This window comes from Artemia franciscana, chromosome 7, assembly GCF_032884065.1.
Source record: "Artemia franciscana chromosome 7, ASM3288406v1, whole genome shotgun sequence".
NCBI classification, from domain to species: Eukaryota; Metazoa; Arthropoda; class Branchiopoda; order Anostraca; family Artemiidae; genus Artemia; species Artemia franciscana.
In genome coordinates this window covers 31,952,908-31,971,730 of record NC_088869.1, presented here as the reverse complement: position 1 = coordinate 31,971,730, position 18,823 = coordinate 31,952,908, and the positions used below count along the sequence as shown (strand labels likewise).

The 18,823-nt window shown below is 34.9% G+C and overlaps 1 protein-coding gene across 3 annotated transcripts in view; it reads right to left on the bottom strand.

Moving 5' to 3' along the window:
• Positions 1-18,823, bottom strand: part of LOC136029167 (ATP-binding cassette sub-family C member 10-like) — an 83,475-nt gene that overhangs the window by 51,662 nt on the left and 12,990 nt on the right. For all 3 annotated transcript variants that reach the window (XM_065707276.1, XM_065707278.1, XM_065707275.1), the window contains exons 5-8: positions 12,584-12,821; positions 9,969-10,117; positions 4,960-5,242; positions 1,907-2,011 (exon numbers count right to left, since the gene is read on the bottom strand). In XM_065707276.1, the coding sequence (XP_065563348.1) occupies positions 1,907-2,011; positions 4,960-5,242; positions 9,969-10,117; positions 12,584-12,821 (775 nt within the window). The remainder of the gene's footprint in view (positions 1-1,906; positions 2,012-4,959; positions 5,243-9,968; positions 10,118-12,583; positions 12,822-18,823) is intronic.

Below are 18,823 nucleotides of genomic sequence, written 5' to 3'. Positions count from 1 at the left end.
TTTTCTTTAAAGGAAATTAAGAGAAACATAAAAGTTCGGGAGCAGCAGATACACTGGAAGCAGAACTTTTTAGTCAGAATATTAAAGCGTGTTTCTTTATTTTGTTAGTCTGCTATACATTCCTATGAATGTATAGCAGACTAGTGCTATCAATATGAGTTCTTCTTCTTTGGTTTACTGGCTAATCCTATTTATAATAAGATAGTAAGCCTCCGCAGGTGTTCCTTTACCCGCCCCTTTAGGTGAAAAGTTGTCAAAAATAAGCTTTCTGAGTTTATGAAAAGTTGATCTAGTCTCAATTCTAAAAAGCAGATAAAATGAAAACAAATGTAAAAAAGGGATCGCCTGGAAATCGGACTAAAGGATTGACAAACTTTTTTTTTTTTTGAACAGACTGCAATGTACCTCCTTGGCATAAACAGACTCAAAAGTACAAGAATGATTGTAGTCTGGAGAAACTCCCTCCTTCCTATGAGACAGGGACCCAAAAAAGGACAAAAACAAACATTTTTTTTATTGGTTTGAAACTTTCAAGGGTTGGTTTGTCGAGCTGATTGTCCTTATTCAGTTTAAGACTTAACGCCCAAAGTTCTTGAGCTAAGGAGAACCTAATGAAATAAAAATGTTTTTGGCCAATAAGGACTCAAAAAGGGCCAAACAGCTTCTTATGTTTGTGTGCAGATTTGACCACTTGTAGGTATAAACCGTTCTGTTTCAAAATTACGCGTAGACAGGGTCAAGAGGCCCATAAAAGACATTTTTTTCCAAAATTAGGTTTTACCGATTCGCGACGACAGAAAATAAGCACATATTTTCTTATTTCCATGCTGTGGTCATCACCTAGCACAGTGTATCGCAAGTATGTTCAACTTTGATTTGTTCTTGAAATACACTTAAGATTCAAAGTACTTGTTCCTGATATTAGCTTTCTTTCAATAAAAGTTACAAAATTTACCATCCGTAAAAAATAAGGCAAGTTAAATAGCTTCAAATACATTGACTCTAATAACGGATGCTTTTTGCAAGTTTAAGTTTATAATTCTGAATCAAGCTGCACTAATTCAAATTTACTAACAATGCAGAACTTAACTTATTTCTGACTCCTAATCCTATGTCTTAATTATTCAAATAATATGCAACATAGCAGGTACTTGAGATACAAATCCATCTAAAGTAAGCAAATATAATTTTTATAACTATTTTTTATTCTGTTGAAGCTAATTTTCGCTGCATCGTTTTGTGACGCCCAAAAATGGGCCTTTAATTCATTTTGTCTCTGATATGATTGAAAACTACAGGGCATGCTGGCAGACACAAAGAGACTTTAATGTGATTAAAACTATTGAAATAGATTTATTTTGCTTGATGACGTCCAAAGAAGTGCAAAATCAGCTTGCAACTTACTCGGTAAAACCTACCTAAGAGGAGAAAATGTTTCAAAAATAAAACTGATTGCATCTATTTTTGACACCAAATGGGCCAAAAAAATTGTTTTTTTTTCTACCTTCGTCTTCGGGATGAATCAGATTAGACAAGATTTTTTTTTAACTAAACATCAGATTTACACTTTTGAATATTCTCCGCGCACAATCAAAAAATTGATCAAACTGACATAAATAAAAAAAAAATTTCCAGTTCATTTAAAACAAAAATGTTTTCTTAAAAAAAACAACAGGAGAACGATCCCAGTTTTCCCTTTGGGGTGTGAGCTTTTTTTAATTTGAAGGGAAATTAATCGACTTGTTACGCTGAAAAAAAAAAACTGAAAAAAAAACCGTAGCCTTCGCATACACGCTTTTGTTCGAGTTGTACATTCAAAAACAAAATATAACAAACAATTATGACGAAAATCACCAATAAAATCCACCAAACTGGAGGATTTTACCGTTAAAAGGGTTAAAATTACCTTGATCGAAATTGCCTACAGATAATCTTCCTCGGACTTTGTCAAGCTCGCCTAATAATGTATACAACAGTGCTGACTTTCCGGAGCCAACAGGACCAACAACACCTACAATAAGTAAGAATAAATGATAATACGTCACAAATCTACTTAAAGAAGTTATTCCCAAATGAATAAAATGAGATTAATCTTCTTGCAGTTAGGAATAAATGTACGCGAATATTGCAGGAGTCTCAAGAAGTGATGGCATGAATAGACAGATTTATGATCGAACAGGAAGTCTGGAATTTAACACTCGTAGTAAATAAAAATTGACATAGAAAAAATAGAAAGATTAGAAAAGAAGCCATAAACAATATAAATGACACAAAATAGGAAATTCAACAATAGAGATGGATAGATACTTAAGAGTTGTGATTGAACCGGAAGTCTGGTATCTCACATACGTAATAAATAAAAAAGAAAAAGAAAAAAAGAAAATGAGCAAAAAAGAATAAATAAGCACAGCCAGTCACAAAAAAACAACGGACTACAGCGAATTCGATTTCAGTTTAAAGGAAAGGAAAGGAGCTTTTGCTAACCCTGTTTATTGTTGTACTTAGTGAGCAAAACTTCCATTCTAATTCTAAAGAACAAAGCTATTATCAGTTTATACTTGAAAAAAACAACGGACTACAGAGAATTCGATTTCAGTTTAAAGCAAAGGAGAGGAGCTTTTGCTAACCCTGTTTATTGTTGTGCTTAGTGAGCAAAACTTTCATTCTAATTCTAAAGAACAAAGCTATTATCAGTTTATACTTGAAAAAAACAACGGACTACAGCGAATTCGATTTCAGTTTAAAGGAAAGGAGAGGAGCTTTTGCTAACCCTGTTTATTGTTGTGCTTAATGAGCAAAACTTTCATTCTAATTCAAAAGAACAAAGTTATTATCAGTTTATACTTGAAAAAAAACAACGGACTACAGCGAATTCGATTTCAGTTTAAAGGAAAGGAGAGGAGCTTCTGCTAACCCTGTTTATTGTTGTGCTTAGTGAGCAAAACTTTCATTCTAATTCTAAAGAACAAAGCTATTATCAGTTTATACTTGAAAAAAATCAACGGACTACAGAGAATTCGATTTCAGTTTAAAGGAAAGGAGAGGAGCTTTTGCTAACCCTTTTTATTGCTGTGCTTAGTGAGCAAAACTCTCATTCTAATTCTAAAGAACAAAGCTATTATCAGTTTATACTTAAAAAAAAAAAACAGACTACAGAGAATTCGATCTCAGTAAAGGAGAGGAGCTTTTGCTAACCCTGTTTATTGTTGTGCTTAGTGAGCAAAACTTTCATTCTAATTCTAAAGAACAAAGCTATTATCAGTTTATACTTGGAAAAAACAACGGACTACAGAGAATTCGATTTCAGTTTAAAGGAAAGGAGAGGAACTTTTGCTAACCCTGTTTATTGTTGTGCTTAGTGAGCAAAACTTTCATTCTAATTCTAAAGAACACAGCTATTATCAGTTTATACTTTTATAAGAAAATTTCATAATAAAAAGTAAAAATCGTGACCTTATAATGGATTGTTGGAGGTTTTGATTGAGACATTTGTATTGCATTTTATCTTCTGACCAGGATACGAACAAGCGTTGTTAGAAGTTCAAATAAAATGATCCCCTCGGTCTGAATACAAACAAGTACTTGTAATATCTCAAAATTTTACTTTAGCAAACAATAATTTTGTGCCAGTACATTCATTTATGACAGTGCGATAGCGTTTCTTTTTATACGCCTATAATACTTTTCATAAACATTTGTTCCATCTCAACCATTATTGCTTTAATTCGAAGCTGAGTTTCTTGGACAGTTTCCTGGACCTGCAGTCTAGAATTCTCTACCAGCTAGCATTAGGACGGCTGAGCATCTTCTATAGTTTAAAAAAATATTAACAGAATATTTATTGAAAGATAGTTGAATTATGCATATTTGCTGGTTGGTACGGAGGAACAATTAGTTGTGGGATGGTAGGGAGTAATTATTGGTTGAGGGTGGTGGGGAGTCATGGGTGGATTGAAACTCGGGCTGGTAGGGAGGAAGTAGGGTTGTTGTGAGGTATTTGTTTATTTTGGAATTGATGATGTGAAGGAATTTTTTTTTTTTGTTCTTTTTACGTCGTTTGTTGGTGTGTTTCAATTAGTATAGTAGTTGTAAATTGTACAGAGTTATAACTATGTTTATTGATAAACCCAGTATCAGTAGCAGTTACCTTTTTCCATCCCATTCGGAGAAGATTTTTTCTTTGGACACACATGGATGGCCAAAAAGCACAATCTTTGGCAATCTGTTATCATTAATCCATAAAATAAGGCCAAGCCATCTTAACCTTTATTTCATTAGAGCCCTAGAAAGTGGGATCGGACGACCAGACCATAATTCGAATAGCTTACTGTTCTATATAACGTCAGTGAAATAAGTATCCAAATCTATTCGTAGGCAGTTCCTCGGGAAAACGTTGAACAAATCTCCTCAAGCCTTTCGAAGCACCCACGTTTTGGAAGTATACTCAACCACTGCCAATACTAAGGCTTTCAATATTCTCGTCTTAGCTCACAGACTTATCTTCTTATCCTTCTAAACTTTTATTTAAATGTTAAAAAAATAACCTGGGCTTCGGTAATTCTACATTTTAAATTTCCATTGCATCCAGTATTTTTTAATAATAGCAATAATCAGGTAAGTAAAACTATCTACTTGATCAACTTTTTCGTTACCAAACCTAGCCACTTCACACTCATTTATTCCTGGTCTAAGCAACTTAATCTACTTAATACTGATCTTCAACCTACACATACATCCTGAACTCTTCAAATCTACAAAAATACAATTATTTCGATAGCATTTTCATCTTGGACACTAAAATTATCTACACAATTAGTTTCTAAAAGAGTTTTGACTTCCATTTATGCTACGTTCTCTCATAGCCTTTGGCGCGTTCCTTAGGAAGCCCATCACAAAAATCCATATTCAAATGGATATTGAATTACAGATTAAAAAGGTTAAAGAAATAAGAAGAATTACCTAAGAATTGTCCTCTTTTAATGGTTAAAGAAACATCTCTGAGACAAACTTGGAATTCATTTTCAGCTTTAGCATCCCATTGGCAAGTAACATCTGATAAAATAAAAGCTGAATCCGTGTCATCGTGTGTCCGATAATAGGCAATTGTCTCTACTTCAGGAAGGAATACAAATTGCTGAACCCTCTTTAAAGAAATGTATGCTTCTATAATGCCATTAAAAATCCAAGGAAGAGCATTCAAAGGGAAAAGTAGCATGTTAAATAGAGCCAAACTTGTGAAAACCTAGAAATTGCGAAAAACAATTCATTTATTAAATCATTAGAAGAGATAGAACAAACACAAACAGAGCATTTTTCTAAAGCTTCTATTTCGAAATATGGCATTTTGAAGACCCATAGATTGCTAATCCATTTCTCATAATACAAAACCCTTTACCTGGCTATGTAAGCAACTTCTCTCGTAAGATACCAGCAATAATGTAAATTAATACCCAGTAAATGCTTGGGTTCCTAAAGGTAGCAACTTCGGACCCACACTATGACTGGTGCAGTTCAATGACGTATGGGACAATCTCATGAGCCTTCTGAGGCGTTTTATTGATGATATCCCTGTCCATGAAGCTAAATATAAACACAAACCCTTTTGAAGCTCCCCTGTCCCTACAATCATATCTCCTGGAGATAGACACGTGGTATGATTCCTGGATCATAAGCTTGAATATATCTATGACAAAAAAGCTATTAATCATCGGATTGAAGGATCTACGTCAGCATCCTGGCTTCTTCTTAAAGGGTAAAGCTATGAAGATAATTACAAACTTCATCTTACTGCTACCCAAATTTAACCTGGGACATATAACTCGGTCGGTTTCGATCCTCTAAAGCAAAAAGGGTGCGACTCTTCGTTCTAAGAACATTACCTTCCAGCTCAATCCTCTCTCTGTGCAGGTTTTGCATTCGGCCAAATGCCAAATATGAATACCCAACTTTCGTCAAGGGCTGCGTAAATTTCTGTACTCTACAAGTACGTTCACCGCCATTCTTGAAATTCACTGTCTTGACTAACACAGCCGATTACAAAGACAATACGGCAAACAAGTAGAAACATGGTACAGTCGGAGAAATTATAGTAGAAGACACCTTACACTGACCACTCAAAAAGAAAACTTTGTAAGATGCACCACATTCATTACGAACAGTCTCTTTTCAGGGAAAGATTATCCCTGAAATTCGATCAGTTGACTCTTTGAAAAGAAAGTTAAAACATGCATATATTTAGAAGAAAAAAAAACTCGGTAAAGTGTTGATTAGTGTGACATATATATTCATAAGTGACATTTGTCACTTATATGTGACATACAAGGTCATAAGTTTTTGGTGGCCTGGCTGACTTTTAACTCAGTCTCGGTAACCAAGGTAAGTATTTAATGAACTAGTCCACCTTTGTATGGTCATAAGTTTTGGTGGCCTGGCGCCATGAAATATGTTGTAAACAATGATACAATTATTATTTACGCTATTCTATCAGTGTCTAAGCGGTGGTTTCAGGATGATTCAAGAGGATATATTGAATTCATAGTGAGAGCACGTATCATTTCAAGCCGCATGATATTGGACTCTGCGGCATGGTGAGTTGTCTGTGGCCGAAAAAAGTAGTTTTGCCCAAAGGTCACGAAAACTAACACTGGATATAAACTGCTAGGATTTCACCAAGCTCGTGATAATCAAAGGGCACACCACATAGCTATTCATTCAGCCATTAAAATACCACCACACGCCTTGACAATGCCTTTAGATCAAAATGATGTATTCAAAAAACATGACAATGTTATCAACAATAATGGAAACTTTAAAAAACGAAGTTTTGCAAGCAATAAATACGTAAAAACACCCTATGTTTCGGCTGATTGTAAATATATGGTGAGCGGCATGGTGAGTTGTCTGTGGCCGAAAAAAGTAGTTTTGCCCAAAGGTCACGAAAACTAACACTGGATATAAACTGCTAGGATTTCACCAAGCTCGTGATAATCAAAGGGCACACCACATAGCTATTCATTCAGCCATTAAAATACCACCACACGCCTTGACAATGCCTTTAGATCAAAATGATGTATTCAAAAAACATGACAATGTTATCAACAATAATGGAAACTTTAAAAAACGAAGTTTTGCAAGCAATAAATACGTAAAAACACCCTATGTTTCGGCTGATTGTAAATATATAGAATTATTTAAAATTAAACGTCAAAAGTTGCCGTCAAAAACGTCAAAAATTAACCTGCCAAAAGTTGTAAACATAAGTGATAGCTCATAATGTCAGAAAAAGGGACAGTCTTATTTATCCAAAACCTTTTGTTTTTGATTGTTTCTCAGTTGAAAATGATTAGTGGGCAACTGGGTCCCACCCTGCGCCATTTTTAGCCTTGGCACCCTTCACGACAAAACCTGATGTCAAGTCAGAAGAATGATCTTCTTAAAATTAAAAGTCTGGTTGCAGTATTATTCGTTGTATGACAAAAAAAAAGAAATTTACCACATCAGGTGCAAACATAATTCGTCATGACCATTAGTAGCATCATTAAAAAGAGTGAACTGATCACTTCGATTTCAGTAAAGAGCAAGCTGCACAAACAGTAACCAATACACCAAAAAAAAAAAATTTCATCAAGATATATATACATCAAAAGAATATACCCTTCTTGATGTGAAATATGTATAATTCATCCAGTTTAAGAGTACTTTTCAAAAATTATAACTGAAAAAAATATTGCAGCTTCAACTGAAAAAAAAATGGATTAAGAATTCACATTCAACATCTTGGATAGTCCCAGGCATTATAATAAAAACAAACAGATCGTTTTCAGTTTTAATGTCCCTCTTTACTTTTATTTATAAAATTCGTTTTGTTTTTTCTTTTTATTTCGTAGCAGCAAAAAGCGAGATAATAACTTTAAAAAAAACATTAGGAAGGGTAGGTTTCGTCCTTCTAATTGTTCATTATAGAAGTAAAGTAATGACGGGACCTTATTCCCACTCTCCTGTTGTGAATGCTCATCATTTTGAGCAGGGTAAAATGCCCAGTACTCAGATAGCTAATCACCACTACAATAGTTAAATCACTGTAAATCTTTATTACACCACCTACAAATTGGATTATTTCACCATTGAGTTTGTCTAAATCTTCTTTATAAAAATATGATTAGCATGAATATTTTATCCATAAGCAATAATGAATATTTCATATACACCGATAGTTAATGCTAGAGACTAATCTTGGGGAAACATTTAAAGTTCCCCCAAGGATAAACATTATCCTTTATCAGGCCGTTATTGGAATATGCATGTCCGGTCTGGCATTCGCAACTTTCAAATGAACTTAGTGACAAAATCGAGTCGGTCCAAAAGCGTTCGCTCAGGATCATTTACAAAGAAGACAAATTTCCATACTCCTTCCTCCTTAAAGCTGCGCACATTACCACCTTAAAAGAAAGGAGGGAAAAAATTTGCCTGCTTTTCGCTAAATCAGTCATTTCCAATCCCCGTACTGAGGACTTACTCCCTGATTTTCACAATCCCATTAGACTCCGACTCCCCCGGTCAGCCTCCTTAGCAATCCCAACTTACTCTCCGATCCATGCTGTTACAGAAAGGTTTCGCAAAAGTTTTATACCCTTTATTCTGGAACACCTTAATAATAATTCGTGATTATGTAATTGCCAAATTCCCCATTTCCTTTATTGCCGTTTTTATTCTTTTTTATTTACTGCAACGTTTTTGTAATTTAATTGTTAAGTTTACTGATTTGCCCTTTATCTTTGATGATTTTGCTTTTTTAATTCCTTTTAATTTTAAGTGTTTGAGTTAATGTACTGTTTTGAATTTTTTTTTTTTTTTTAGCTTTTACTTGACATATAAAGCGAATTCGGCTCTATAGAGCTTGTGATAGTCTTTTGCAAATAAATATTATCTTATCTTATCCTAAAGCTTGGATTTAATCTTGTAAAATGCGGTCAATCTGGGACACAGTGTCTCAGAACAAAGTATCTAAATCCAAGACAGACTCAATGTTTGATAGATTTAATCTAAGACAAGTGTTGTGAAGCAGAATAAATATATTTAAATAGGCTAGTCTGTAGGGGTAGGCTAACTTTTATCGAAATTCAAATGTTGATAAACAATGTTTTTCCAGATAGTAGTCAGCTAATCCCAACTAGCCGGGCCCAAATCGTCAGCCAATCCTAACTAAATAAAACTATATAAACCATGTCAAAATTAGAAGCATAGTGTCTAAGTTTTAAAATATACATTTTAATCAAGGTATATATTCAAGATTAGATACTATCCAAACACCGTCGGCCTAGCCTTACTAAATATATTCCAGAATTAACACCTGAGGATAGAGGGATGGTTCTCACATTATATGTGATAGACTTCTACTTCTTCTAAGTCGAACTTCAAAAAAGAAGAAGAAATGAAACAACTTAATTTAATATACTTGAAACAATCAAAATTCTCGATCCATTTTAAGTCACTGTGTGACATAGGGCTTTCCTTACCCGTAGGTTTTGAGAAAAATTAACAACTGATAAAATCATAGAGACCAGAAACTTTGAAGGTTAGAAAGCTATCATAAATACCAATATGAATAAAAAATAAAAGCCGTTAGTGAAATGGTATTAAAAAAATATATTCAAAGACGAAAACTACCAAAAATTATTGGTTACTATTTAGGTTCTGCTCAGCATTTATTTGATGTTTAGGGGTCTTTTCGGCCACGAAAGTCGTTACACCTTATTTCTCTGATCAATCTTGAAAGCCAATTACTCAAATGAGAATCTAGTATAGCATCTATTATTTGTCAATAAAACTTGCATACAGGATCACTTCTTTTACAAAAGTAGACACCTCAGTACTAATATGGTCTAATATTTTTACTTTAATAGTTAAGCTTTATATTGTTATCACCATGGTCTTACTCTTGTTCCACCGAAGCTAAAACAGAACCTTACCTTTGATGCAACTAGATCGTATCCAAGAAATGAGTAGAGGGTAAACGTAAATAGAGAAATTAGAACTGGGGTACTCGCCCAAAAATACACACAAATAGCGTCCAGGTACTTTCGTCCTTTCAAATATTTTAACTCCTTCTCTCTCAGGCCTGGAAAGAAGACAAAATAAAAATTAAATAGTACTGGAAAAACGCCTAAATATCTACACTTATTGAATATCTACATTTGATATTGAATATCTACACAGCAGTGCTACATCAGAGCAACTCAGAAGTAATAAAAACAAAGTTATACAAATAACTCATTTATTTGATTCACAAAAACATTTAAAAGAATACTTTTATACCTTTTATTTTTAGACGATGAAAAGAAAAGAGGAATTTATTTTTCTGTTACCCAGAAAATTACAAACTTTAAAATTAAAAATGAAAGGATGAGGTAATCATAACATGTTTTATTATCAAGTTTTTTTCAACACTCCATAACTCAAGCTTTCATTTACAGACTTAAAATTTCCATTTTTTTTTTAGGTTCAGGAATAAACCATTATTTTTTTTTTTTGTTTAAATATTCGGAAATACATAATTTTTTTTCATTTTTCTTTTTTCAGTTTTTGGTAAATCTTGTGATCGATTTTCACCCTTCATACGTTAGATAAACAATTCATGCTGCATAATAACGGTTCTTTCTTATAACACTTCATCATAAGGCCACAGCTACCTCTTTTTTAAAATACCCAATGACATTATTATTTCCTATAAACATAAATTTGATTTATCTTAAACATAAATAGAAAAATTTTATTTAGAATTGTCCCAGGGCTTCCTCAGATGCTTCTTCTATGCTAGTTCTCATTTGAACTTTAGTTCTTTTTTAAACTAATGATAGGGTTAACTGTTAGGCTAAATGATGGGACTAACAAGAGGCATTTAGCACAACGACATTCCCCCGTTAAAGAGCTTCTTTCATGTATTAAACTTTTTCTTTTTTGTTAGCCTCATCTCACAATATGGCTGGCAGAAATTATTATGAATGAAAAAATTAAACCGAAATTCCACAAAAATTGCAATAAAATAATAGGGCTAAGTTTAATAAAAATAAAGGATAGCAGTGCTGCCCTGCCCCCCCCCCCATTTTTCTTTTTCATTATAACATTAAAAATTTAAATGCTGCTCAAACTCTCAGGATTTTTAAATTATCTATTCTTCCGATATAACAGTCTTGAGACGTTAAATTAGAATAAAATTTAACAATTACTATGGTCTAATTAGTCCAATATGTAATTAATTTTTCTCATATTTATATATATATATATATATATATATATATATATATATATATATATTAATTGAGCAAACTTAATAGTGACTTTTTCTTACATAAAACATTTATGACAATTAATTTAATTTCACTAATTAAACTATTATTGTTAACTACTCAATTCAGGATCGAGCCGCCTGAGGCCAACAAAGCTGCGCAAAGTCCTTTTCCATCACAGTTTATTCAAAGCTTCACTCTTTACCCCCCCCCCTCAATTTCCTGTTTCCTTTAAATCCTTTCTTATGTCCATGGACAATGTACTTTTCCACTGGCCCCAGATAAATAGCCAAAAAGCAAAATCTTTGGCAATCTATCATCATTCATCTGTAAATCTAGCCACGCTAACCACATTTTCGAACATCTTATTGTTTGACATACGTCACTTAAACGACTGCCTGAAAATAACTTTAGACAATTCCTTTGGAAATCATTAAAAGATCTTTCTCAGCCTCTCGAAGTACCCAGGCTTCAGAGTCAAAGTTGACCACTGTCACTGCCATGGCTGCCCACAGTGCAGTGTTTGTTCACAGACTCATCTGTCTAGTCTTTAAATTGGTTTTCAACTGTGAAAAAGACACCCATACATATATATATATATATATATATATATATATATATATATATATATATATATATATATATATATATATATATATATATATTTATATATATATATATATATATATATATATATATCTTCATTGCATCAACCCTCTTTGCTAATAATGCCACCCACATAAGTAAATCTATCCACTTGATCGATTTTCTCGTTCCCCAGCCTCACCCGTTCACCCTCATTTACTTTATGTCTAAACGATTCAAGTCTATTTAACACTAATTTTCGGACCTATTCGGAAATTTTTTTTTTAACTGTGAGAAAGATGTCCTTCCCTCTGGCCATTCTACTTTTCTGATTAAATAAACGAATTGGCTATTGCCAGGACACGTGTGGTTTTATGTTTGGAAAAATATATTACTATTCTATGTTATTTCTACATTCTATGAAATTCCGAAAATGTGTTACAATAACATTTAGCTCATAGATACAAACACGCTTCAACTTCAGGGAGGATGGGAGATGATAATTTTTTTTCCTAAGTGGATGGGGCCAGAAACCAGAAAGTGAGTTGCAGGCCAGCATTCTTCCAAACAAAGAGCTCTTCAGACAGTCTTTGGGGATTCACTCTTACTCCCCGTCTCCTCCTACCCATGTGCACCATGCGATTGAACACAACTTGAGCTACCATACATTAGCCATAATTCAAAATTTTTCAGGCCTAGCTAATAATACTTACGAAAAATCCGGCGCAAAAAATATTCTTCAATTGCCAAAAACTTGATATTTTGTATGCCTGAAAGAGCTTCACTGGTAACTTTGACACGTTCATCTTTAGCTGCAAGCATTTTTCTTGTAAGACGGGCAATCTGCACAGCAATATATCTGTTCAAAAGAATTGCAAATATGGCAAATCCAAGACCAGCTAAAAAAGCCCAGCCAATTTGAATATACAAAAGATATAGCACAACAGCAATCTAAAAGAAAAAAAAATGAATTTAAATCTTTTCTTTAATGGTCAAATGAACAAGTTCAAGAAAAAAAGGGGGAGAGAATTTAAAGAAAGATCCACTATTTTAATTTTAGCTCTATAATATTTTTGTGGTAGAAGTTCTAGATTCGCCTTATTTGTGTAATATTACATTACACTAATTTGTGAAGGGGTTTTATGAAACAGGCACTTCTTAATTATTAATCTAAGAATAAAAATTTGGTCAATGTATCCTCTCCCCTTCCTAAAATCTCCCATTCTTCTCTTGAAACTTTACATCTTACAGCTGAAACTTTACATCTTTTTTCTACAGCCTCTCTAAGCCTAAAAATACCATCATACTAAGTAATCTGCTTCCTACAGAAATCAAGTTAATGGCTCTATCATAACCACACTCCCTCTTATCACCATTCTTATAGAGGGGTTTAATTAGAGTTTTCCTAAAATAACTAGGGGCTTCTTCTTTTCCAAAAATCATACTCATAATCTTCAGTAACTTATTTCTAACTTCATAACCAGTTTTAGAAACACATTTGCCACACTATACTTCAACTTCAACTTTTTCTTTATTCAACTCAAAAAATACAGAGAGGGGGCGAATGGATTTTTCCTAGGACAAAGGATGTGATTCGAAATCAGGAAAAATTGTATTTGTAAGCCACTAGTCTTCAATTTTTTTCACGGGGAAGTCTTTGGCCAAATCTCGTTGATGAAAGTTGCAGGGAATGTTCCACCTATTCCACTGTGTGAAGGTTTGTGGTTGAGTATAGATGATGTTCTTAAGAAATCATAGAATTAACTCTGTCATATTGGCTACTAAAAAATACTTGCGTTCGATGTTAAAGCAGCTGTTCAAGTGCGATTCTGGTTCAAATAAGCTCCAACATTCCTACATTTCTGGTAGAACGTTGGCACACGATGTTGGAGGAACCGCAGGCTCACACGATACCTCCAATTATAGTAGGTTTCAAACCAGCCAATTTTTAAACCTATTAAACCAGCATGCTTAGGCAGAAAGTTAGTAAAGAATTTTCAAGGAAGCTATACCGTTATCCAAGGGGACTTCAATTCCTTCTCTACAGATTAACGAGACTGTGATACAAGATTCACAGGAAAAAGCTGAAGCTCTTCTAAGGCTTTTGCCTAAGTCTCGAATCTTGATAAGGACGGTAGAGAAGTGCCAAGTTTCTCGGACTGAATCTATACTGTCCTGGATCACGTTATTTTTTCTGCTCCTATGATTCTTCGTATTTTGCAGCATCTTGATGTAACCAAAGCCACAGGCCCTGACAAAAAACCAAATGTTGCCCTCAAACCCTGCAGTGTCGAACTAGCTGGACCATTGTCATTGCTTTTCCGGATATGCTTTCGCTCCGATACCTTCCCACAAACATGGAAATCTGCCATGTTATACCTTCCCTAAAGCCAGATGGCGATCCAATGAGCATGGGCTCATGTAGGCCTATTAGTCTCCTCTCGCTGCGTTGGCAAAGTCTATGAGAGCGTCTCGAATAAAATATTTCAAAAGTTCCTGAAATCAAATGATCTCGGCAATCGCCAATATGGAATCCGAGGAAACGCCTGACATTAGACTACATTACGGCCCAACATCAAGATTGGATCGAACTTCTGGCAAGGGAGTACGGCGTTAGGCTATTGTCATTCGACATTGCCAAAGCTTTCGACAGACTACGGCACCATGGCCTGCTAAAGAGACTCCATGCAAACGTTGTTCGTGGATGTCTGTTAAGAGTAATCGAGTGCTTTCTTTCAGATCATTTACTGCGGGTTGTCCTCGACAGGTTTATTTCCCGAGAATATTCAGTGAAAGCAGGGGTTCCCTATGGCACTGTCTTAGGACCTACTCTCTTAATTATTTATATAAATCACATGGGAGACAACCTTGCAAGCCCTCTGGAACACTTTGCCGACGATACTACAATCCACTCAGCTATCCCAAAACACGAAGACCCAACACAAGCCTCCCTTTCCCTACAGATGGATCTTTGTAAAATCGGAAAGTGACATATGATCAACTTTAATGTATTGAAAGCCAAGGAGCTTCGTATTATCCGATCAAAGGTGCCGCGTGAACACCCCAGTTTCATTTTCAAAACTGAAACTGGGAGCTTTGTCTACTGAGGATTTATTTCTCCATACGTCTCTCTTGGAACAACCGCCTTGATCGGGTGAGAGCCTCCTGCGCAAGAAAGCTCGGAGCCACTCTTCGCTGTAATAACCTTCTTCTGTCCAGCTCGATTACCCCACTTTACAAGCCCTGTATCAAACCCACAGCTGAATATCGACACCCGTTATATGCTGGTGCCCCAAAAACGCTGTTAGCACCAATCCAAAAGATCTAGACCAACAGGGCAGGCTGCGCCTCTGAAAATGACACGCTCCAGCCTCTAAATGAAAGGTTTGATGTAGCGTCAATGGCTGTTTTCTACAAGTACATGAATTCACCTCCCTCAAACGAGCTCTCTCGTATTGTGCCCCTTCGTCCAACCGACAAGGCAGAGGTGAAGACACACAGCTTGGTCCAATTATATAAAGGAGGACACGCCAAGAACCGAGTACTTGAGGAAGAGTTTCATCCAACGTTGCACTTGCAAATCCATCTGTAGACTCCTTCAACATAAGGTTCAGCAGACATTTAAAACCTCGAGGTTTCAAAACGAGGTAATTGGATAGTGGCATATAAGATACCCTTAAGTACCTGGCGCTTTGAATATGGGAATAAAAAAAAATCATTTTCAGTGTCACTAACCGATTTTTGTTTTCGATATACACCTCAGCATTAAAGTTGTCAAATCCTTAAAATTTTCAAAAAAGTGTAGCCAACTTTCTAATATCACTACTAAGTAACGAGTAAGGAGCAAGCTCCAGTTTTTTACCCGGCAAGACAAAACTTTAAGTTTTGGACGCCTACGTGATGTCGGTTCTCTGCCGCAATTCAAGGATTGGAAAATAAAATGATAAACTTACCCAAGATCACAAAAAAACCGGTAACGACATAGACGGCAGCGCTTCTTGAATCCAAAATATTGCTTTTTATTATGAAAAAGATGTTTTATCAATGGGACCTAGGAACTACCAAATATCTGAATTACTTTTAGACTTGATTCTAACGTCACTTTAAACTAGTGCCTATAGCTTGAACGGGATTTCAATTCGAAAGCTAAGACGTGACTAAAAAATGAGAGTGACAGAACAAACTGAGACAACCGTCTTCTACATAGTCTTAAAAGTTGAATTCTAGCCATCCACTATCGGCACTAGAACGAGGACAACAGAGAGCTATCATTTTTGGTCTCAGCAAAAAATTATAAGAAGCTTTCCGTAATATATCATTTGCACCAATCTGGCACGGGGTTGACACTAACCGTAAAAGCCTACATAGTTAAACCCTGACTACTCTCTCAACATGAACAGAAACCGGCGGGGAAGAAAAAATATTGCTCCAGCAACAATATAAACTTTATAAATTTGAAATCACCATCAAACCCTAAATATGTATGCACCATTATCAAAATCATAAAAGTTTTTTTTTATATATAAGGTGGACGGTTAGTCTAACCGTCCATTTCAAATGAACCCATAGCTGAAGTCTAGTAAAGAGCGAACCAATATTCATAGTAAAAAAAGGTTTAAAAACATGTTTTCGAAGTTACTCGATAGTAGGAAAAATTTTCAAACAGACACTGATTTAGAAAAAATAACTATATTTTAGATTCAACAAAATAATAATTTGTATTTATGAAAACAATCTTTCTAAAATTTCAAAAAAGAGCCTGGAACCCCCTGAACACAAGCTCAAATCAAAAAAAGCACCCACTGAAATCACCATTGTTGATTAAGGATTTAACTGTAGGATAGTTTTTTTTTTGTTTTTTCGAAAGATATTTTTGGGAATTTCGGTAAGAGACTGAAAACTCTCAAGCATGAGATGAAGCCAAATCAAAGTAAGGAATACGCGCTGAAATTGACTAGAGGTTTACGGTCTCCCACCTTGAAACATAAAAACAATAGTATTTTTGCGCAGATAGTACTAATACGTCTCCTCCCCCTCAGTACTAGCAGGTTACCAGAAAATCATAGAAATGATACGGGTCAACTCAAAATTAATGTTTGCATCTACGTGTTTTTGTATAAATTCGTTTTGATAGCGCCAGAGTAAAGCAACGTATGGTAGCAAAAGCAGCACATTTTTGGGCCATTTCTGGAATGAAGAAGATTAGGACACTGGCTGTTTAGATCTTCATCAGATGGATTTTGCTAAGATAGATAAAAACTTGATTTGGTAGACACACGAACTGTCAAATGAGATAGTGTCATAAAACTTAGAATTGAGATCTTCTCAAAGTCATAGAGCGGCAACCAAGATTCACATGAAAGCTAATATTGAATCTTGCGTACTATTTGCAAGTTGATACTGACAGCACCACATTTGCAGAAGATGCTATTGAAAAATACAACTATTGGGGGCTATTTGCTACGTGGAAACAGATTGACAAAATGTTTAGTCTTTTTGAAGAAAAGCATTATTTAAGGAGAGAGCTAAAATAAGTGTAAACTCAATCAGGAATGTGTAAAAACTTGAGGATAAGACTTGTTACTTCATTAATCTTATCTTCGAATAATGACACTTGGTGGTAGTGAGTTCGTTTAGCATGCAAGTGTCTCATTTATTATCTCTTTTTCCGACAGAGAAAAATATGAACTAAAAGTGCTGAATGTCCTTTGGTCAGTAGTGAATGTGTTGTCATAGAATTGCAGGAAAGAGATCATCTAAAGATAAATTTAAGTCGTAGTGCCCTTTTTAAGTAAGAAAAGATAGATGGCAGGTTAAATTCCTAATCTCTGCAATTTTGTTCTCCAAAGCAAAAATATTACTCTTCCATAACTATTACACAAAAATATTCGACAATCGTTCTATATATAGTATACAGAAAAATACCAGCGGCTATACAATATTGCATAGTCTTACACCACCTTTCAGCCAAGGCTCACATGGGACCGCAGCTATAGTAGTTGATCTACGCGAGCTGCACTAGGACGGATCGTTTCTCTTTTTGAAAACTAAACTGACGATACGAAAACATAACGGATCAGGTACAAAACCAAATAAAAACTTACTTGATACAGTAAGGTTGAGTGCTCAAGCAACATCAAGCAATATACTAAAGCATGGAACTGATCAACTATTTTTATAACTTTAAAAATCACGTGTTTATTATAAAAACCAAGAGTTTAATGGAGTTGTAAATTCAATTTTATACGTTTACCACAAACTAGAGAATACAGAAACATAGTTAAACAATTTCATTATGCAACGAACCGTGCACGATACATTATTCATAAAATCATGTTAGGATTCTGCAATAAAAGGTACATAAGAAAGACGGATAGATTTATTGATCAACACATTTACACAATAGCTGATAATAATATACCCCCCCCCCCTGCTAGGCTCTTTGGCCAGGAAATAGCGTAAGGCACTGGAGGTGCTTGAGTAAAACACTATTTTGGTGGATGTGAAAGTTTTATTTTGTGATACCGTTCACTGCAAAAATAAAGAACACGGTGTAAAGTTTTAGAATCCGACCAAATTACAAAATGTCGCCAAAAATAGCATTAACAAATAATCCAGGGCCAAAATCGCATCTTAGAGATATTCCAAGGAGTGTTGAACCATCATATTTTACGAAAATGGCTTTCGCATTCCTTTCATTGCGGATATCAAACACGCTTTTTATCCCCCCCCCCTCCCCTTTGAACTTGTTGTTGTCTTGGTAAAGCATAATCCACGTTTCCTTTCCGAATGTCTCCCTCGTCATTATGTATCGCTCAGAAATGCTGCTTCGACTTAGATCAGGTTGTGCCATTTTCTGCATGAAAAGAATTTTGCCAATTTTCTTTCCAGAAAAAGAACCAGTATTTTCTTTTTCTGTAGGCTTTGGTCCAAATTCAAGCGCATGTCTAATG